Source organism: Callorhinus ursinus, unplaced genomic scaffold, assembly GCF_003265705.2.
Source record: "Callorhinus ursinus isolate GAN/ISIS: 27379988/994484 unplaced genomic scaffold, GSC_fseal_2.0 scaffold21, whole genome shotgun sequence".
NCBI classification, from domain to species: Eukaryota; Metazoa; Chordata; class Mammalia; order Carnivora; family Otariidae; genus Callorhinus; species Callorhinus ursinus.
In genome coordinates this window covers 4,978,048-5,000,398 of record NW_027397083.1, presented here as the reverse complement: position 1 = coordinate 5,000,398, position 22,351 = coordinate 4,978,048, and the positions used below count along the sequence as shown (strand labels likewise).

Here is a 22,351-nt window from a genome sequence, read left to right as displayed (position 1 = left end):
TGTCAAATAAATAAATAAAATCTTAAAAAAAAAACACAAAAAACCCCAAAACAAAACTCTGGTGTCCCTCTGGAGACTGACAGAGATACTCAAAACAGCCGGCTTGGCTCCTAAATGGAAGGGGGCATGCACACGTGCTTGAAGAACCATATTCCCCCGAATCCAAATATTGGAGCCCTATCCCCCAGTGTGACTGTAGCTGGAGAGAGGGTCTTTAGGAGGTAATTAAGGTTCAGTGAGGCCATAAGGGTGGGACTGGAATCCAAAAGGACTGTGGCTTTATAAGAAGAGTATAAAAGTGGGGTGCCTGGCTGGCTCAGTCAGTGGAACATGCAACTCTTGATCTTGAGGTTGAGCCCCGTGTTGGGTGTAGAGATTATTTAAAAAAAAATTTTTTTTTTTAAAGATTTTATTTATTTGACACAGAGAGAGACAGTGAGAGAGGGAACACAAGCAGGGGGAGTGGGAGAGGGAGAAGCAGGCTTCCCGCTGAGCAGGGAGCCCGATGCGGGACTTGATCCCAGGATCCTGGGATCATGACCTGAGCTGAAGGCAGATGCTTAACGACTGAGCCACCCAGGTGCCCCTATTTAAAAATTCTATTTAAAAATAAAATCTCAGAAGAAGAAGAGTAAGAAAGAGATCTCTCGCTTTCTCCACCATGTGAGGACAGAGGAAGACAGCCCTCACCGGAACCCAACCCTGCTGGCTCCTCATCTCAGACTTCCAGCCTCTAGAACTGTGAGGAAATAAATTTCTGTTAAGATCCCCCAGTCTGTGGTGTTCTGTAATGACTGCTCGAGCTAAGACAAGTTCTGACAAAAGCCAACTTTTTAACCTAGAGGCTTCGGCCATCTTCCTTTAATGGCAGAACTTCTTCAACAAAGAGCAGAGAAATCAAAGCCAGCGGGTCATGAGGGAAAGGCCAGCTGTGGCGGGGGGGTGGGGTAGAGAGTGAAGTCAGGATTAGCCAGGACGGGCACCGGACAGGGCCTGACTGACGAGGGACCAAGTGTCAGGAGGCTGTGCTACTGCAGGTGAAGGGGAACAGGCCTAGGCCGGAACCCCTCATCTGTCTCTCGAGGGTCATGAAGATTCTGGGGACTGGACTTCACCTGAGAGCACACAAGCGCCTTTGGAGGGAAAGAGCCACAGCCAAGCACAGGTGCTCTTCCTTCCCTGTCTGGTCTAACTGCTCTTGGCTACGAGGGGCCTGCAGGCCTGTGGATTTAGTGTGATCTTCTTCAGACCATCCCTTTAAAAAGGAGCAGCTCCTTCCTCTTCAGAGCATTCGGCTATTTTTGTGGGTGTTGTCTGAGAAGAGCAGGGGCACTGCAGGGCACGGGAGAGAGGAGAGAACCTTCTACGACGTTAGAGGCAAAGGGCCAGAGGTCAACAGCAGAGGCCTCCAAAAACAAAGCCATCATTGCAGATTTTGCTGAGCAAATCCTGGCTGCATGAGACCGCATGTGAAGCCAGCTGCCAGGGAGCCTCTGATTTACAAACTTGTCAAGATTTATTGACAGGTGACAGTACCATCTGGGGCCCTGCCAAATCCTTCCTCTGTAATTCCTGCTAGCCAGGGCCGGTTAGCAACAACAAACTGTCCACACTAGACCTATGCCGAGCCATGCGCTGCATGACCAGGAACCTTCCTTCCAGTCTCAGAAGACAGGCCACCTGAAGGCCCACTCTCTGGGCTGGGACTGTCAGCATGATGCTGACGATCAAAGGGTCCCCTCAAACACTTTCCATCTGGCAGCATGCAGTGTCAGCTCAGAGCTGCAGATTCGGGACATTCAGTGATGGGGTCGACGGCCAAGCAGAACGAGACAACGGAGTCTGGCAGATGTGCTGCTCCCGCCCCCACCCCCATCCTTTCTGCCCCCCACCAACAGGTCTACTAGAGCCCTGACCTGTTGTTCTACTTTCTGTGGTCAGAGCAGCTTGACTACAACAAGCTCATGTTTTTGAAAGTCTGGTTAAAATTCCAGGTACTGGACCAAGGATCAGAATTGAAGACACCCTCTCTGGCGACTGAGACTCTTAGCCTTCAATACCCAGTATCACCGATTTCTGTCTACAAGCTGAAGAATGCTCCCAACCATCTCTTTTCTCCTTGGGTCTTAGTAAGGATCAATGAGTCACTGCTGGCTCCGGGTTCTTCCTGAAAGCCAGGCAAAGACACAAAGGGCTGAGGAAGCACGGGAAGGCCGAGAAGGGTCAGCCTTTTCAAAGGGACTTACTTCCACTTTACCCGAGGCTTCCTTCAGCACCATCTGTAAGCTGTGCTTCTGGGCTGGGCTCAGTGACTCCCTCACAGCTGGGACCTTCTGGGGCTCCCTGAACTTAGCTAGGAGCTGCCCTAGCTTCCTCAGTGGTGACCACGCTCTCATGCAGATTATGGCTCTGATCTTCTCACCTTTTTTTTTTAAGATTTTATTTTTAAGGAATCTCTACACCCAACGTGGGGCTCGAATTCACAGCCCTGAGATCAAGAGCTGCATGCTCCACTGACTCAGCCAGGCAGGCGCCCCTGAACTTCTCCACTTCTAGGGAATATTTCCTTTGAGAACATTCTTCTTTCATCTATCACTTACATGCTATCTATTTGGAAGAAGGATGGGCATTTATCCCCGCTACCCCTGCAATGTGGGAAAGAGTTGGCACCTGGCTCTTGTGGGACGGCCGGAAAGATGAAGTCTCTGTGGCTCCCCTTTTGATTCAGGGGTGTGCCTTTCTCTTCCTTGGTCAGTGATGCTTGACTGCAATCACTGTTTACAGTGGTAGCTTCCTCTTAAGGGACAGAGCTGGGGCCTTGTCAGGGGTGCCACACTCGGCCAGGGGGCCAGATGCCCCACAGTCCTGGCCTAGTTTCTTCTGGCATGAGTCCCTCAATTCTGTCTTCAGAGCTGACTCTGAGAAGCAGTGGTCTTCCCAGCAACACCTCCCCCCCATTTGTAGGGCTGATCTATGAAGCCGGAAGTGAGCAAGCACCCCCTCACATCAATCTGGTACTTCACACCCACTATGGTTATTGGTGGGGGTGTTGGCTGGCCTGGCAGTCAGCCAGAGGCACAGCAGCAGCTTGGGAGGAGTGGCGGCGGGGGGGGGGGGGGAGGGAGGAGCAAAGCAAAGGAGAAGGGAGGGCCTCACTGCTAGGAAGGGGGGGGTGACCGGGCTACCAGTCACCCTAATGGCTTCACACAGGGGCTACAGGGCCAGTGTTCGTCTCCTCACCTATCATCAGAATGTGGTTCCCTAGAGCGATGGGAGTATTTCCTGAGGCCCTTCTTCTACTGTCAGTGGGATTTTAGTACCACCAAGAGATGCCCAAGGGGCTTGTGACCTCTGTCTGTGCTTGGAGAGAGTGCAGAGGCTAAGACAATGGAAGAGAAATCAAGAGGCAGAGAACAGGAAGCGGGGTGCAGCTGCCAGTGTCGGTGGATGAGGGCAGACAACCACCTGTTCTGGGGGGAGGGCTGTAACCCCGGCCAGCCGGCTGCTGTGCCCTCGGGAACAGCCGTGCCAGAGCTCTGTCACCAGGGGAAGGGCGATGAGCCTCAGGCCAGCTGCCTACCGGAGAGACAATGACACTGAGCTCCTACCGTCCTATTCGTTTGTTCTCCTTGTTCTAGGCCAGGGACCAACCACAGACTGTTCAAAAGATGTGAACATTCTTGCTTCTCCTCTCTCACTTCCCTCCGTGTCAATCACCTGACCCACTTCAATGCCTCAACGTGATCTAGAGCTGCATGCTTTACCTGAGGTCTTAAGAGAGCAATGAAATTACATGGGTGTTCTTGTGGTATATTTTTCTGTGGAAGACGTACATGGTTTCCATCAGAATTTTAAAGTTATTCATGATAGAAAAAAGGTTTAAAAATCAGCTGTAGGAAAGAACTCGGAACCAGAAAGTCAGGAAGCCTTATTCTGTCACTGATGTATCTGCCGGGAGGCCTGGGCTGAGTGTGCCCGTCTTTACCTGAATAGTGCTCCATCTTCCCTGCCTGAAGCCAAATCCCACAGATACGAAGGAGACTGAGAAGCGGAGAAGCTGTGAACAACTTAGGACAAAGTCATGTCTGTCTTAATTTACATGGTTCCCTCAAATATGCAGCCCTAGATTTGGGGCATTTGCCAGAATGACCCAAGAATTCAGGAGAAACAGCAACCCCACACAGGCAGGCCAAGCTAGCTCTCGGGCCAACACAACTTGGTCTGCGGTGGGCCACTGTTCGTGGTGTCGACTGCTAGTGCCCCCTTGCTCGGGGAAGGGGCCTGAGTTCCTGCAGCTACACTCCTCAGGCAGTCCAGGATGGCTCCAGCCTGCTGACGCTGGATGTCGCAGACGACATATGGAGAGACAAGAGAGAAGAGAGGCCAAAGCCAGCTTCATGTTTGGCTGAGGTGTCTGTGACTCACACCAAGTGCGGAGGCCGGGGTTTCAGACATAAAAGCCTTGGGGGACCACGACGAACTGGAGGTAGAGATCCTGCCTCTGTCGGAGCAGGTCACTTTTACAAGGGAAGGGGCTGGGAGCCTGGCTGGGACAAAGGTTTAGTGGCTGGAGCTACAGACAAGACAATGTTGAGGAAGGATGTCTTGGAGAAACAGGGAAAGAAAGGCCCGTAACTACAGTGTTGGTTAAGAATAAAATTATGGTCCAGAATTCTGTGCCAGTTTTGGAAAAGATGCCTATCAGAGTCCTCTTATGAACTCCTAAGAGGGTGAGATAAGATAATCAGTCTCATGTGCTTTGGAGAAAAAGAAAGAGCTCAGAGCAGACTGATCCCAGGACTATGGTCAGGCCAGGAGGAGGGCAGAAACGGCCAGCGCCAGGACTAACAGTGGCACAGTCATCAAGGAGGCCGGTTCAGTTCTGGAAAGGCACGAGCAGCTAGCGAGAGGGGCCCTCTGGACACAGAGCCTGAGGAGAGTGCAGCTGGCAGAACCGCGGTCGCAGACGGCAGCCTCTCTTTGGGAGAGGCTCCAAAAATGCAGGATAGAATGAAAGAGCTGCCCTTAGAATCGGGTTCCTTTCTCCTGAGCCACTGACCTAGCTCAGCTGAGAAGGGCTCAATCACCTACCAGGCACAAGAACTGACCCAAATACACACCCTAGGAAAAATCACCAAAGGCCCTATCAAAAGGCAACGCAGACACTTCCAATAGCCAGAGACCCTACCAGAGCAGTCACGCCATGCTCTGTGATCCGCAGAACACCCCTGGAGAAGACTCTGCGCCAAGTGAAGGACAGCATTAGGACGGTGTGGAGGCAGAAGTGGCATTTAGTCGGCTGGAACCCTGCGGCGGCCCACGCAGCAATCAGCCTGATCTGCACTGAAGCACAGAGCTTCACGCGCCCCACCTGGCTGGGTCTGGAAATTGATGACAGACCTGGCTAACTCCCAGGGTCTCAAGTGAAAGAACAGACCTCTATCCTCCACAACACCAGGGGAAGGGGAAGGGGTGTCATCAGGACCCAGGACAGAAGTGTCCCCTCCTACCCCCTACTTCAAGACCAGGTAACAAGCATTTTGATTTTAAATGGAGCTTTTCAATTTGCCTTCACTGTTATGAAGCGCCAAGCAGAAAGGAAAACAGGCAGGACACAGAGCCAGGCTGCTAGAGATCAGTGGCCTGACAAATTAGGGCTTTAACAGTACTCTATTTCCAATTTTATTTATGTCTGTGGCATTTACACAAACCTAAGACCACCTGTTGAATTTTTCAAAAGGCGTTTAGAAAAGGATCTTTGATATCTATGCTTTTGCCTGCAGGGAAACTTTATCAATAGGTAACCAGAGAACAAGAGAAAACAAAGGAAAAAAATACTGCCTTAGATTTAAGAAGACATAATAACTAAACCAGTCTTTTGAAGATTTCTGGGACAGAGAGCTAACCCTAGCAACCCTAAGTGAAAAGGACCCTTTACAGAGTGATGCAGAGAATGAGGCAGGCTCTAGTAGAATTTCGATTTCCCATCTACAAGACCCCACCTCACGGCCAGACCCATAGATGATGCCGATTACTCCCGTCCTCAGCCTGGATGACCCCCTCCCGCCCACACTGCCGCCCACCCTAGGCCACTCACTCTGGTCGGCAGATCACCAGGTCTCCTTTGTTGGTACCATAGGCCAGGCCAAGCCCTGGCTCGGGCAGCCAACGGGCAGAGTTGATGCTGACATGTCTCCGCTGGTCGGCAGGCATGGGGTAAAGGACGTTGAAAACTCTCTGGGTGGGGGAGAAAAGAGGGAAGAAAAGAGAATTCGAGGAGAAAAATTTGTTACCAAGAATAACAAAGTCCCTTCTATGGCCAGAAGCAAGTCAACCACAGGGAGGAAAGAAGGCCTCTTACACATACAGGCAAACTTGGGGTAGCAGGGGGAGGAGGCTGGGGCCCTCTTACTTTAGGAGGAAGGCTAGAACTCTCTCGAGCAAGGCTAGGGCACACTTGGGCTTTTCTGCAGGAAGCTTGTGCTCTCCTTACAGCCTTTTAGCTCCTTTCATTTCATGGCTTTAAGGCAGCCCCCTGGAAAGGCAGTCAGAACTCTGTTCACCAGGAAGGCCTGCCCCTAACTTTCCCCTGACCAGAGAGACCAGTGAGAGCCAAGCTCAACTGGGAGTCCCGTTACCATGGCAATCACAGCTCTCACAGCAATGGGGAACTGAAGGTGATAGGGGGGCGGGAGGGGGTGATAACACCAGAGAACATTCTTAATTCATCTAATTAAAAGCAATGTTAAAACTGCTATTGTTAAGGAAACCTAAAAGGTGCACTAAGATGTAGGAAGCAGGGGAGAGGGGGATCTTGAACCAGGTATGTGATCTCTTTCTAGCTTATATAAATCACCATTAAATAGATCGTTTCCATTTCTCCAAGGGAGAGAGTCCCCTTCAATAGTCTGCTTGTTTCCAAAGCTGCCATTTTCTCAGGAGACAGCTTAGCTGTGGCTAGGGTTTGGACCGGAGGTGAAAGAAAACCTCCGATCTCTCTGGCCACTGAGCTGCACAATATTCCACAGCAACTTTAGTCAGAGACAGGGGCAGGGCAGTGGGAGAATGAAGGATGCGGACTTTCTTTCGAGTTAGAAAGCCCTGGGTTGGAGTCCTGACACCACTTCTCTAGAATAGTGACATCTCCAGATCTCAGTTTAAAAAGAGACAGCACTTGGGGTGCCTGAGTGGCTCAGTCAGTTAAGCATCTGACTCTTGATCTCAGCTCAAGGTCATGAGTTCAAGCCCCACACGGGGCTCCACGCTGGGCAGGGAGCCTACTTTAAAAAGAGAGAGAGAGAGACAGCACCAACAGCCAAGTGACTGGAGAGATGAAAAGACATGTGTAGAAAACGCCTGGCACAGTGCAAACTCATTGCTTAAAAGCTGTTGCTATTATTACCAGGAATCTGCATCTGGGGCTTCAAAAAAGGTCATTAGGGTCTATGAAAAGGATAAAGCCAAGAAATAAGCTGGAGTTTTAGTCAATGTTTTCCCTTTTAGCCTCTTCAGGCTTTAATCTATAAAACAGGGATGAACTACATCTGCCTTTCCCTACTCCCTGACGGAGGGAAAAAATTGGGGAGACCAAACGAGATGTGGTTTAGAAAGTAATATTCAAAAATGAATTTAGGGTGGTACAATAATTACTACTTTTCAGATTATCTGGATGAGAGATTTAAAATTAAAAAAAAATGGGGCAACTGGGTGGCTGAGTCGTTAAGCATCTGCCTTCGGCTCAGGTCATGATCCCAGGGTCCTGGGATCGAGCCCCGCATTGGGCTCCCTGCTCAGCAGGAAGCCTGCTCTCCCTCTCCCACTCCCCTGGCTTGTGTTCCTGCTCTATCTCTCTGTGAAATAAATAAATAAAATCTTAAAAAAAAAATTACAAAGTTTAAAATAAATAAATAAATAAAATAAAAAAAAAAGGAAAGAAAGGATGTAAAAACTGAGCTAAGGGTCCATTGCACGTACACAAATGAAGTGATAAGCCCTGGATATGGGAACGCTTGTTCATGTGCCTTGGGCATCTACCTGAAAGGCCTTCCCCGGGACAGGCTCTAGAACGGAGTGGAGAGCAAGCAGCATGAGTTCTCAACATCCTGACACCCACACAGAGAAGCCTGTTGTGACGATTTCCCAGGCTTTGTGGTGCTGAGAAATGTGCCTGGGCAGCCGGTGGCACGCGCCAGAACGGCCCTGAGCCGGTCTGGAAGTTGGATGGGTCTCTTACAGATAAGGAACTGGCTCTCTTTTGAGGCATAAGACTGCCCCACGGCTGCCGCTTTAAGAACCTCCCTTGCCCTCCCCTTTCTGTAACTCCAAATGTAAGAATGAGCAAGAATCTTTGGTCTAACTGAGGAGACTACTGAAAAAGAGCCCAATGGAGTTTATGAATATCTAAACTAGTCATGTAGGAACGTGGTTGCTTGAACTTTGGATCTTCTCTTCCTTGCACATATGAATCTGGCAGGCACCTCCAACTAACCTCCACTACTACTCTCTTCCAGCCTCGATGGCCGACTCTCCATGAAGATGGCAGCCCCTGCCTTGTTCTGCGCACCTCATCAACCCTTTTCCTTCACATCAGGGGCTGGGCTGTGGTGCCTTTACGCTTTCTCACAGAGGTTTTCCTTCCCAGAAATCAATGGTTTCTGTCTCCCCAATAGGTCAGATGGTTAAATATGAGCTGACATATACACTCAGAGGACAAAGTGGCTGGGGATCTAACCAGTGTGACCAGGATCACTGACTGTTTAATCTTCCTTCGCCCCAAGGGTCGGTGGCATGAGTGAGGGGACACCCAGGGTTAAGGAGGGATGTGTGTTAATCTCAGTGGGTTGGACGAGGGGAGCTTTGGTCTTGGCCTGTGGTGGCCCTACAAAGCTTCACAAAGGAGTCTCACCTAAAGTCATGATGATTCATAACTTCAGGGAGCTGGGCAGAGAAAGTAGCCATGCAAGAAGGGGGATAATAAGGTTAGTAAAATAGATGCTTTAAGGTTGTGCCAGGGTTTTTGATGGGAGGTCTCAAAGAAAAGCTAAGAGAACTCTTCTAGAAATGTTCCAGACCAGTAAAGAAGCAAACAAGCCTCTCACATGTCACATATTTACCTTTTATAGTTGCTGTAGAGGAAATAAGCAAATATTATCAATTGGCTTCTAAGTACAGGAAGCTACTTTAGAGACAAAACCCTCAAGAGACCAGTACGATGGATGACCAAGCTCAGGTGAGACAAGGTCAGATGGACAGGGGAGAGGTCATTAAAGGTTGAGACCCCCAGACCTTGCTACACAGATATTCACAACCTCCATGACTAGAGTAGTCATGGGGCATCGATCTGTCCTCGGACTATGGCGGTCTCCCTCTGTCAAGTCCTTAAACACCGTTGAAAGGGCAACTCCCAAGTGCCCATCTCCTCCTATGTTTGGGTATTAAGACTAAATCCTGCTTTGTGGCAGGAAGCCAAAAAATGCCACGTGAGGATCAGCAGCCTCCAGGACTCCTGATAAGCACTTGCTTGCTTATCACACTCTAATGTGGGGGTGGGAAGGAGGGAGAGGAGAGCAAAACATACAGGGGGTGGGTAATGAGAGCACAGAGGATGCCGGATGGGCAGGACTCTGCTTTACAGTCCCGAAGACGCCATCCAGTCCAATACTCCTGATTTCACACATGCCTGAAACTCAAGGAGCCCAGAGGAAGGAGAACCTGGCCCATTTTCAGAACCACCCCGAGATGTAGTTCCCACTCCATTCTCTGGCTGGAGCTCTCAAAGCACCTCACCGAGGGGGGTATATGCCTCACAATTAGTCAGTCCTAGCGACAAGAAGAGTATCTGCTCAAGAAGTTTCCCAATGTGGACAGGAGGTTCGGTAGCTCTGGCTACTCCCACACCATTTAGGGTTTCAGCCAGCAGTCTTTCCAACCCAGTGACTCAGGGAGCAGTCTCCTCCCAGACGCCAGTGGGGACCAGCCCTGGCTCTGTAAACTCAAGGTTCATCGGCACTGACAAGAAAGAAGATCTGAAAAAGTGTTAAGGGACAGCTCTGGCCTTCCCTTAAAGGCACCCCAAATATATCTAACACTCGTCCAGGACAAAACTAGGTGGCCTGCCAAAAATCCCTCTCTCCCTTCTTCCCCATGAAGCTGTACCACCAAATTCCATGACACTGGAGGAGGATTATCAGGACATGGGGACCCTCTGTGGGCCTGGATGGAAAACCCCGCTGCTGATTCATGTTGGCAGAGTCCTGGTTTTACCTGTCTCAGCTACAGCTGCTTCCTGGTAGATGACAAATGCTGAGAGCAAACCCCCTCCCCAAGCAGACTGTTCTCATTTCTGTCTAACATCCATGAAGGGAAGTGGAATCAATATGCTAGAAGGAGACTCAGTGCAGTCTCAGCACGTCACCAGGGAATGAGTCAGGTCGCCAAGATCTTTACGGTTCCAAGGGAGTGGGAGAAGATAATGATTCTTCCACTTCTGGGGTCCAAGACCATCTCTCGTACCCCTTGCCCTTCCATCCCTCAAACTCTAAGAGCAAGTAGGAGCAAAAAGAAAACAGCTTCCAGATCACAACTAAAGAGGTCTTGTTTCTTGTTCAGAGGTGGACAGGAAAAGAATGAGAGGCGACCAGAGTTGCTCACGGGGAAACCTTCCCCTCCACCCTCTTAAAATTTAGAGGTAAAATGTATTGCTGCCCTCAACAAGATGTTTTCTTTCCGGCTGCATACCAATAAAGCTCAGACCATTAGTCCAAGCAGCAAATGGCACTGTTCAGATCAGCTCAGTTAAGAAGCTGAAAGGAAAAACTTTGTGGTTATCTTGTTTGGGTTTGGGAAGCTCATCATCTGTAAAACTGGAACAGCTCCACAGTGGCAAGAGGTTGTGTGCACTCAGCAGATCTTCCCTGTTTTAACTAAGACAATGGAAGCTGGTGGCAGGGGACAACTGGAAACTGAGGCTGGAAGGGCCACAAGAGAAGGGGCAAGCTAAGGGGGCCGTGAGGAAGAAAGGAAATGTGAGGAAGAAAAATGCCTTCTTGGTAATGATGGGGAGCTTTTAGAGAGGGTTACTAGAGGAAAATTAACTCTCTGGGAAGAGGGAGAAATCAGTGGAAAGCAGATACTAAGAGACAGCTGAAATGGATGGCTACACATCTTGTCAGAGGCTGAGAAATGCACACTTCCCAGAGCAGGTGGGGCGAGAGACTCTGGTCATCTTTTCTTCCTTTCGAGCTGCTGATTTGCTTAATGAATTACTGAAGTTTCTTCATCTCTAAGAAAATCTGATTGTTTTTCAGAAATTTTCATTTCTTTTACTGTCTCTAAGCCTTCTTTACATTCTACTTTGGAGTTTAGAACTTGTAGGAGGTTGATTTTAAAGTGACTATTTAGGGCGCCTGGGTGGCTCAGTTGGTTAAGCCACTGCCTTTGGCTCAGGTCATGATCCTGGAGTCCTGGGATCGAGTCCCACATCGGGCTCCCTGCTCAGCAGGGAGTCTGCTTCTCCCCCTGACCCTCTTCCCTCTCGTGCTCTCTGTCTCTCATTCTCTCTCTCTCAAATAAATAAATAAAATCTTTAAAAAAAATAAAAAAATAAAGTGACCATTTAAAAATAAGGGGCTCCTGACTGGCTCAGTAAGTTAAGTGTCTGCCTTCGGCTCGGTCATGATCCCAGGGTCCTGGGATCAAGCCCTGCATGGGGCTCCCTGCTCAGCGGGGAGTCTGTTTCTTCCTCTCCCTCTGCCCCTCTGCCTGCTTATGCTCTCTCTTCTCTCTCTCTCAAATAAATAAAATCTTAAAACAAATAATTTTATATATATATTAATCTAAGCAAATATATATAATTCAGAATGCCAGCTCACCTACCTCTCCCCTTTATTCAGCTGAAGCAGGAATAAATCTGCCTAGACCACCCTTGTCCAAACCAAAGTTCTCCCAGCAGAAAAGAAGAGCAAGAGCTCCCCCCCCCCTTTTTTTTTAAAGTAAGCTCTAGGACGCCTGGGTGGCTCAGTCAGTTGGGCGTCTGCCTTCAGCTGGGGTCATGATCCCAGGGTCCTGGGATCGAGCCTCACAAGGGGCTCCCTGCTCAGCAGGGAAGCCTGCCTGCTTCTCCTTCTCCCTCTGCCCCTCCCCCGGCTTGTGCTCTCCCTCGCTTGCTCTCTCTCTCAAATAAATAAAGTCTTTAAAAAAATAAAGTAAGTAAGCTCTAGGCCCAATGTGGGGCTTGAACTCAAGACCCCGAGATCAAGAGTCACACGCTCTACCTACTGAGCCAGCCAGGCGCCCCCTTTTCTTAACTTTTGGAATGTGTTGCCCTTGGCTGCCACTGACAATCTGCTGCCTTGAAGTCATTTCTAGACAACCTCCTGTGATTTATTGAGACCTGTAAACTCTGTCTTATTCACTTACTCCTCTCAAAGGGATCCCACAGAGACAGTCAGAGGACAAGAATTTTATTTTTCAATTGGCTTGATGCTTTCCAAAGGCCATCTCAGGCCATTAGGATCAAAGCAGAGAGGTTCCTTCAGCTGAGGGACCTACTTTGGTGCTAAATGAAATACCGAGGCACTTAATGCTCCTGGAACCCCCTCAAAATTAAAATAATTACTTCCTCCTATTCCCACATGTCTGTGCACAGCACAAGTTCTTGACCTTCCCTTGGCATCACAAATCTCAAAGGAAATGGCCAAATGAGTAGTTGTTCTAGATACTCACCTTGGATAAGAGAGTCTTTCAATATATTCCAATACATTCCACATGTTTTAGTTGATATATATTTTTGGAAGAGGAGTGTTGGGGATGGTTAAACATTAAAATGCTTTGTATTTTATACTGAAAATACATTAAAATACGTTCGGCTTCTACAAATGCAAGAATTGGTTCTCCTACCAATTCTTGAAAAAAAACAAAACATTTTGCCTTTTGCCTTTGAAACTATCTACTGGGAATCTCTCACCATGTCTCAGTGCCAGGACTAGCACCCCAAGAAACCGATATTGGGCAAAATTGTGAAATGAGTAGGACACTCCCTATTTTCATAAGGGTTATCTCCTTGATGCTTTCATTCAATTACCATCACTAAGACATGTGCTAGACATACTGACTGGTGCTGGTGAGCAGGGGTGTGTGTTCAGGCAGGTGTGGGGAATACACAGAGCACAAGATATCAAAGGGACACACATTCCTGGAACAAATGCTGAATGTCTCCTGTGTGCCCTGTGCAGTGAAGGCTGGGAATACAGCAGTGCAAAGACCAGTCAAGAAGCCAGTTGTGGGGGCATCTGGCCGGCTCAGTCGGTTAAGCGTCTACCTTCGGCTCAGGTCATGATCCCAGGGTCCTGGGATTGAGCCCCATGTGGGGCTCCCTGCTTAGCGGGGAGTCTGCTTCACCCTCCCCCTCTCCCCCTGCTTGTGTGCTCTCTCTGTCAAATAAATAAAATCTTTAAAAAAAGCAAGCCAGTTGTGTGGTAAGAGAGCAGGGTCTAGGTCCACTTTATGCACAGCATTCCCCAACCTCACAAAATACCTGGCCCATAGTACGAGCTCAGTAAAATTTTGTTGAGTGTAAAGAATGCACAGAATAGACTGCACTCTACTAAGAGGCCATGGGGGAAAAGAAATCATTACAGTTACCCGAGAGGAATCTGTCACGGAAAAGTTCACCTAAACTAATTGTAGCTCTACTGTTATTTTTAATGTTTTATCTTGCCCCCTCCCTTCTCTGACAAACTGCATCAGAGACACCCCTGATTCTCCCCTACTCCCTCCCCCTTTCCTGCAATGTGCTGAAGAAAGGAACTTTCTGAGGATAGATGCTTTGTACCACATCTCAGAAGTCAACTTTAAGATAATTGCAGCGGAAGCAGCTTTTAATCAACTGACAGGCAGCTTTAAGAAAATTAATGAGGACAAAATCTTGGGAAGGAGTAAATCATTTTTGACAACAAAGCTGTCTCTCTTTTATCCCAATCTCCCCTTGAAGAAAAAGTACCCTTCCAGGATACAAAAATAAAATATCTTCATTTTTGGTTTTTGCCACTCCCAAGGCCAGACAAGATTAAGAAAGGCTCATTCTCTTAGATTTCTGGAGAATACTCTGGGATTGAACTAGAGTTCTAGGTCACTTTTGAAAATCAAACTTTCAGAATCTAGGAAGTATAGAGGAGTGGATTATGTCACAGGCTAAATTCAGGGCAAGGAGGCTACAGTGAAGATTACATACTGAAGAATGGAGCTAGGACAGGCCCAAAGAGCCTGTACATGTTAGTTACATAAATGCTGGTCAGTGCTGACAGTGCTGGACACCCATCCTGCCCCAGGATCTAAGCTACAATTTAGTTGTGACTAATTTGAACACTCTGGATACCAAGCCTCTTCTGTGGTTCATTTTAATGAACTTATAATAATAATCTGTCAACACTAGGCTCTGTGAAGATGGCTGTAAAAATGACAGAAAATGGCTATAAAAAAGAGAAAGACAACTGATGTTTCTTTATAATCAGGATGACTCTACGATATCCATTAATGGGCATCATAGTGATGTATCCCATCAAGGGATAAGAGTAGGTGGAATGTTGGAAAAGGGAACTCCAGAAGTACTCCTTCAGATGGGGAAGGGCCTGGAGCGAAAGATAAAGATACTGCTTCTCACTTTTTAAGCTGAAGCATCTCTGTATTCTATAGCACGCAGGCAAGCAGGCATGAGCTCACAGTTAAGAGCTCGAGTCAACTGAGGGCAGGTAAGAATTTTAATCAGAAATGGAAAATGGCCTCATGGCATTAGTTCTTAAAGTACTATCACTAGGATGCTAGCATGATCCAGAACGCCTTGGGCTGGAGGTATGCATCAATTTCTCAACTTCCTGTGAGTATCTGAAAGATCTGGTTATTAGGAGCCATAGAGATAAATCAGATGAGGTTCCAGAGACAGGGTGAGAGCAAAAAGGAAAAGGACAAAGTTACACTGACAGGTGAGGTCTAACTAGAACCCCCATGCAGTGAATGATTGGTTCTCCATCTTGACTAAGTGTGCAGTCATCGGGAGGGCTTGGTAAAACAAGGATGGCTGGGCCCCACCCCTAGATCCTCTGATTCAGCAGGTCTCACGTGAGGCTGAGAATCTGAATTTCTACTAAGTTCTCTGATGATGCTGATGTGGTCCCAGGGGAGTACACATTGAGAACTACAGCCCAGTTACTTTTGAGTGGATCGTAGGTCTGTAAAAAAAAAATGGTAACAAATCTCCTTTCCTTCCCTGCTTCCTAGGATTGCTTGAGGATGCGGGGGATACATATCTCCGGAACCAGAGTTCCAGAGGAAGAAGGTGTACAATGGGGACAGTCCACCACTGAGGAGCAGGCCTCTCAAGGTAAAGAAGTAGGGGAGGAGGGGAGTGAAGAGGAAGAGAGGGGGAGAAGACAGGAAAACGGGGGAGAGAAGGGGAAAAGGAAGGGGAGAGAAGGAAGGGGAAGAAGGAGGAAAGGAGAGAGGGGCTGGTCTCTTTCCAGCACCCCCTGCAGACCAATAATCTATCTAGGTAACAGTTGCTCAACACCTGAATGCAGTTTTACCACATAGCCACAAAGAAAAAGCTTTCAATAAAATTGACCCGTTAAGTATTTAAGGCTTTGCCTTAAAGAGCACTATGCTGTTCCACAGAGAAAGGAGAGCTGAACTGCTTTCTGTCCTGGAGCTTCTCCCATCCAAGTCAAATGACGGTGTCCTCATCCATCTCTTCTGCCAGTAAAATGACCAGAGAGAAAAGCAAACAGCACTGGTGAGATTCAAGCAACCCCTGCCTCTAGGACCTGCAGGGATTATGCAGTGAGGACGGCTTCAGTTCTTACTGAACCACTTATGCACCCATGTCCCCTACCTGTTGGGGGATGGTCTATGCGTCTGGGAAAAAGAGTAGACAGCATTTTACTTCCTGTGTTGAAAGCACTATCCTCATTCTTGCTTTCCAGCTCAAGATGCCCCCGAACCACTCCCCCACCCCCACCCCCAGCTGCTGACTTTTGCACTAGGTAAAATAGCACTTATTACTCACACAAAAGTGGAAGAGCAGTCTGGTATAGGAGTATTTCTGGTGTCATTAGTAATTTTATATTTTTGTTATTATGCTTTCACTTGGTTACAACCAAAGTTGTTATAATGTGCAAGTTGCCACTATTTTGGAAAATTAATTGCAGTTTTCTGTTACAATATTATGCCTTCTTCCAATTAGAAAATGAAAGCAGGGAAGGCACACAGGCAGCTTCGTGTTTTGAGAATTTAGCAAAACTTCAGCTCAGCAATCTCCAAATGCCTAACTTAAAAAACCAAACAGAAATGAACAGAAAAGCCCTCCCTGGCTCCAGAGCAAGGGAGTCAGACAGAAAATAAGCCCCTGAGGCAGAGTGGCATCCCCAGCCCAGAGGAGGCTGGAATGGACGGAGGGAAGGGGGAGATAAAACATGTGCTCAGTCTTATTTTTCCAGACTTGCCAATCATACTAAAATCGGGAAGACTGAGCCTAGCCTCAGAAGCAGAGAAGGGAAATATCAAAAGGACCCTGATCCTAGAAACAAGGATAAAAATTAAAATGGCTCAACATGGGCGAAGAACAGAACCCAGCACATGGCTATTCAAGGGAGGGCCCCGGAGGGCAGCAACAGCTGAGAAGAGATGGCAGGTGAAGCACAGCCAGCCAAAAAGCCAAGTAAGAGTCTGGTGGAAAATGGAGCCCAAAGGCCGCCGTGCCCGCAACAAGATTAGCCAAGGATCAGAGCACCATGCATAAAACCACGAGTAAACCTGAGACTGTCTCTTCCTTGCTGAGGACGCTGAGGGCAGAGACCTCAAATGAAGAAAGCAGTCATTAAAAACAGCAGTTCTCAAACTCGAGTGCCTATCAGAATCACCTGGAAAGCCTGTTTTACAAATACAAACACCTGTGCCCCTCCCACCCCATTCTTATGTAGCTCTTTAGGCCTCAAGTGCTGTCTGTTTCTGACAAGGACCCCACGTATTCTAATGCAGGTTATCCGAGGAGCACAGTTTGAGAAGCACTAATCCAAGAGGTCTGAAGAACCGCTCAGAATAAATGCACCAAGGCAAGCCAGCAATTAGCAATTGATTTTCAGAAGAGTTTTCATATGGGACTGGGTAAGAGATCATCTCTTGGGGAGAGATGTCACTTAGTGGGAATTAAAAATAAGGTAAGTCAATGCTCTGGAGGATGTTCTCTTGGGACTGTCTGTTGGCCCAACAAGCTCACCTCTCTGAATATTACCATAGTGAATTCCAAGAGGTAAGACTAAAATGAAGGGGGATTCTGAGTAGAGAAGCTTGAGGACAGGCCCATCACCCACAAAAGCATTCCTTCGAAGACAGAGCATGACATTACAGATGGACACATCCACCTATACTTACCTGTGTAGAGGGAGATGCTCTACTGTCCCATTAAACCCTCGCTCCCTGTTCTCAGACAAAAAGGCACTTCTTGCCTTAAACGGTGGTACAGCACAGCTATCCAAAAAAGCTGGTGTCTTCCCTTCCACCAATGACTGAATTCAGGGACATTTGCTGAATGCTTTGGTGCCTCTGGAGGTAAGGGGCAACCAAGACCTGGAAAACCAGAAACCTTTCTGTAGCGCAGGGGGTTTAAAGTCAGACTTGGTGGAAAAGGGTAAGCAAAACCTTGCTCAGAAGCCTGGATCCTGTCTCTTGGGTGAGAGGAACACTTCCCAAATGGGAGCTTTCTAGTTACTTCAGCTCCCTAAGTGGCAGATGGTGCCTACTGAGAATCAAAAAAGCCTCACTAGGAGGCCTGAGAAATAGCTCTTGTCACGAGGCATACAGCAGCTGGCTAGCCGCCCTGAGCCCCTTAGCAGGACAGCAGTGGATTACCACACCTCCTCAGCAGACTCCTCCAACAGCGCTCCCTGAGCTGCCAGCCCCACATGTGACAACATCTTGGCTTCCGCCCTGTAGCTGTTTGCCCTCAGCCAGATGTTTCTGGCTACTTATGGGAAGGAGGAACCTTGCTAGGATGGAGGACTGGCAGGCTGGACCCAGGAGTTGGGGCAGGAGCCCTGGCTTCTGGAAGAGGCTGGAGATGTCCATTAATGTTGCTGAAATCAGATCCTGTCTCTTAATGATTATAAACGATTATTCCACAATTAGGCAGGAAGGGTTTAGAAGAACAGCTATTGGGACCAGGATTCTAGGTAGTGAAAGGCAGACACCAGGTACTTTTACCATCCAAATCTGCTGAGGAGAAGCAAAATAATATGTAAACTAAACCTCAATGTCCATCCTCAAATATCTAGGTAAGAAAACAGGCCTGTGAACTTCATGACGTCCTCTCCCAAACACCTAATACCAGATCCTTCCAAAGTCACCTGGGATTCAGAAATCGGGACTTTCCTGTAAGTATGATGTCAAGAGCACAGACTGCCTGCTTCTACCCTTTCAGGGGCTTGGTGGAACATGCTGTCACCTATCACTGGTTCTGCTCGTTATCACCTAGAAATGCTAAGGAGGACGCTTTTCTTGAGATTCTCTTCCATTCATTCAGCTTCTCCTAAATGTCAGGTTCCTTATTAGGTACTTAGACTTCATAAACGTGGCACAGATATGGTCTGCACTCTCGAGGACCTCACAGTCCAAAAGAGGAGAATGAAATGGAAACAAGTTAAGTACAATCTGATGTGATGAGTGTTAACACAAGCTCGGGGGAACCAAGGTGGGTGGTGGCACAAGGAGGGAGTGATTTAGAAAGGTCCAGCAGAAGGGAAAGAGCTGCTGAAGTCAGGTTTGAGGGGAGCGGGGAGGCCAGGTAGAAGGCACACTGGTAAGAAAGGGCCTTCTGAAATTCAGGGTGCTTGGAAAGTGACTCAGTAGAGTCAGACAGAGGGTCCCTGTAGGAGATGGGAGGAAGAGGCTGGTGACTACCATGCTAGGCCACCCACTTTCTGTCACTTTCTACATAATGGATCCTATGGCTAGCTTTTTCTTTAAAACAAATGCTTCCATTCCAGGCATCAAGCATCTACATGCATCGCACTAAATGAAGGGCCCTGGGGGATATGTCCCTAAGGAGCTTACACTGAACCTAATTGGGCAGATTAAACATACACACCACTCAGTTAAAGAAAACACAAAACAACACATAAACAAGTGCATAAAGCTATAAATGGCACAACACAAAGTGCTAAGGGAATTCACAGGTTCTTAGCTTGAGACAGAGCTTAAATACCATCTAATTAGAGAACCATTCAAATGCTCAATTCCCCTTAGCAAAAGCAAATGAGCCCCCGTGGGAACTCAGAAACCAGTATGGTTGAGTCCAGAAGGCCACTAACCCCACGAGGCCCAGAAGGCTTTTATGGCAATACAAGAAAGGTCCTACCTCAGACAAGAGAGGGTCCCAATAGGACCTTCTTCTCCTAATAAAATGGATGAGACGGTTAAGAGCATAGCAGCTACCCAAAGGCCTCATCTTCCAACATGATTACAATCCACAGAAAAGAACATTTCATAGTATACATCTTGCTTCCTCAAAAAGTAATTTTTTTTTAATAAGCATAAATATTTCATTGTGTCCTTCATATACCTCCAGACCAAAGGTGTCACACTGAGGTAAGGAGGTATTCAGTTTGGGCTTCATCCAAAGATACTTTCAAGCCTCTCGGGAGCTCAGCTCAGGAACTAGGGTGTGAGAAAGCTCTTGCCTTTTAATAGTCCAGAGCTTCTAAAAGTGAAGCCTGCTGGTCACAGATGGACTGCACTGCAGTCTTTCGTACTCCTTACGAGCATGCTACCTCTCACCCAGGTTGGGAGGTCACACCATTGACCTTCACTACCCTGCCAAGTCTGGAGAGCTGCCCTACAACGGAGGCACGAGCCATGGCACTCACCCTCATGGAGGTCTCGCCACCATGGGCCTGCTGCAGCCTGAAGACCTGGGCCACCATGTGCTCTGTGGAGGGATGTAGCAGGATCCTCCTCGAGGCCAAGCCCACCATTACGTATCGGCCCATTGGGGACAGGCTCACCGAAATGGCATTGGGACCTGAGAGCCAACAGAACAGAGAGACATTTCCCAGAGTTCTTGCCATCACAAGGAAATAATGTTCCCTCTCAGTCTTTTTCTCTTTATTTCCAATTTGCATCTTTGGTTACCCAGGGGCTCTCTCATAGGAGTGCAGTGAGGAGGACAATGAGAAGGCATGTCAAGTATTGAGTACAATGTATGACATACAGAAAGTACTTGACAAATGCTAACCACTGCCATCATAACACCACATCTTAAAAAAATGGCACCATACTGTAAATACTACTTTGAAATCTACTATTTCCACTTCATACGTAATGACCATTTTTCCATCATTAAATATTCTTTAGAGCATTTTAAAGGCCAAATGGTATTCTGCCCTGTCTGTGCATCATTTATTTAAGCAATTCTTCACCATTTGACATGTTTCTCTATGATAAGTAACACTGCTGTGAACATCCTTGTAGATAAATCTTTGTACAGTTTTCTGATTATTTCCTTAGAAGTGGGATTGCTGGATCAAAGGGAACATATACTTTAGGGGCTTTTAATACACAATACCACACTGCCTTGAAGTGCAGGAGTGTGCCAAGCTGTGACCAAAGCTCCTCCTTTATCCGTGGTCGTCACAACAGGAGCATGTTGGTGACGCTATTATGGCAGGAAGGACTCTTACTCTGAGAGTCTTCTGCAATGCTACCAGACAGGACTCCTGCAAAGCAATCTTCCTCTGGCCTGTGCCCCAGGGAAGCAGGGGCAGGATATGACCATTACTCCTTCCTAAGCTGTGCCTCACCTAGGAATGCCCATGCCAAGGCACCAGCGTCCCTCTGTTGCTAGGTTGGGCTTCCTATCCCTTACCAAATCGCTTGGTGTAGAGCATTTCACCCAGGTTATGGGGGGCCAAGGAGTACACTGCCAGGATGCCTTCATCAGGAAAGCCCCTCTGGCTGCTAGGGATGAAAGCTGCCAGGAGCTGGCCATCTGCAGAAATGTCACAGCTGGCGTCATTGTAGATCTTGCAGTTCTGCACCAGCACATTCACGGAAGCTGCATCAGACAAAGAAAGAAAAGAGGGTAAGAAAGTTTGGAGTTGATGGTGTAAAAAATTCTGGGCCAAGAAATTCTGGGGCCTCTCTAAGGGCCTGAACCCTCTCTAAAAATGCTGAAGTCCACCCTGTCAATCAAACTAAAATGTCATGGAACAAGGAACACAAGAGGCAGGAAAGAGATGTGTCTTTACCACTTTAAAAGGAAACAACAGATAGTCAACACAATCACAACCACCTGCTGAGTCTTAGCTCACACTTAGGAAACATCATTTGAGAGAGATAAGGACAAAGTTATTAAAAATTGTTCCTGGAGAGCCACTCAACAGCTGTTATTGTCCAAAAGATCAAAACTAAGATGAGTGAAAATGCAAAACCACTGATTCCAAGAGAAAGGTGATCCAGGTAAAGCTTCCTTGGGGTGAGAGTCTTACTGCACAGCTGCTATGCAGCCTTGGAGAAGGAAGTCATTTCATTAGTTTGTGTCTTATTTTCTCATATCAGAGAAATGGAACAGTTAGAGACTTCAGTCTTCTGGACAGCTCCTTGCTACTATGAATCCCTAATGCCATTAAGAGAGGACAAAAAGAAACACAGCCCAGCTGTGGCTGGATGGCTGGAACTCTTCATTTCTCACTATGCTCTAGGCCTTATCCATACCATAAGCAAGCATCCAGGGGCAGCAGCCCCCCAGCCTGTACTTAGCAGCTACTAAGAATTAAGCCCAGGATCAGCCAGGCAGCAGGCTCAAGGGAACAGGGTAGAGATGGGGGTGGTGGAAGAATGTGTCAGTGGGGATGGGGAGATCCCGTTCCACATGACAGGACTAATGAGACTTTGGCCAGCACTGAGTCTGTGCCTGCAGGCTTTGTTTTGATTTTCATTCGCGTCTCCGAAGCCCTCTGTATAATTCCCTGCCAGGAGGAAGTGGCTTACCCTTGAGGAGAGCCTGGGAAAAGAGTGCCCAAACCATGGGCACAAGCAGAACAGCACAACACATCCAAAGGGACCAAGCTCCTCTGGGCTTTGTCTCACTTAGATCTACTTCAAATGTACCTGCAAAGAAACTTTTTGGTCCTTCTCTTATTTTAGAGATTACCTGGATGTCCACTGTCAAACGCATTATGGTTAAAAAAAAAGAGAGAGAAAGAAAGAAAGAAGAAGCCAAGCTCAGCGGGCCGTCATCAGATTCCAGGTGATCTATTCCAGGAAGCCCAAATGCTTGCCCTGGAAGATCAAGGGCAAGTTTCCCCAG

General features: G+C 47.8%; 1 protein-coding gene across 11 annotated transcripts in view; it reads right to left on the bottom strand.

Annotated features, from left to right (window-relative positions):
* AMBRA1 (autophagy and beclin 1 regulator 1) overlaps positions 1–22,351 on the bottom strand; it is a 171,334-nt gene that overhangs the window by 9,848 nt on the left and 139,135 nt on the right. For all 11 annotated transcript variants that reach the window (XM_073904678.1, XM_025879198.2, XM_025879196.2 and 8 more), the window contains 3 exons: positions 20,909–21,097; positions 19,911–20,065; positions 6,098–6,237 (listed from right to left, as the gene is read on the bottom strand). In XM_073904678.1, coding sequence (XP_073760779.1) covers positions 6,098–6,237; positions 19,911–20,065; positions 20,909–21,097 — 484 coding nt within the window. The remainder of the gene's footprint in view (positions 1–6,097; positions 6,238–19,910; positions 20,066–20,908; positions 21,098–22,351) is intronic.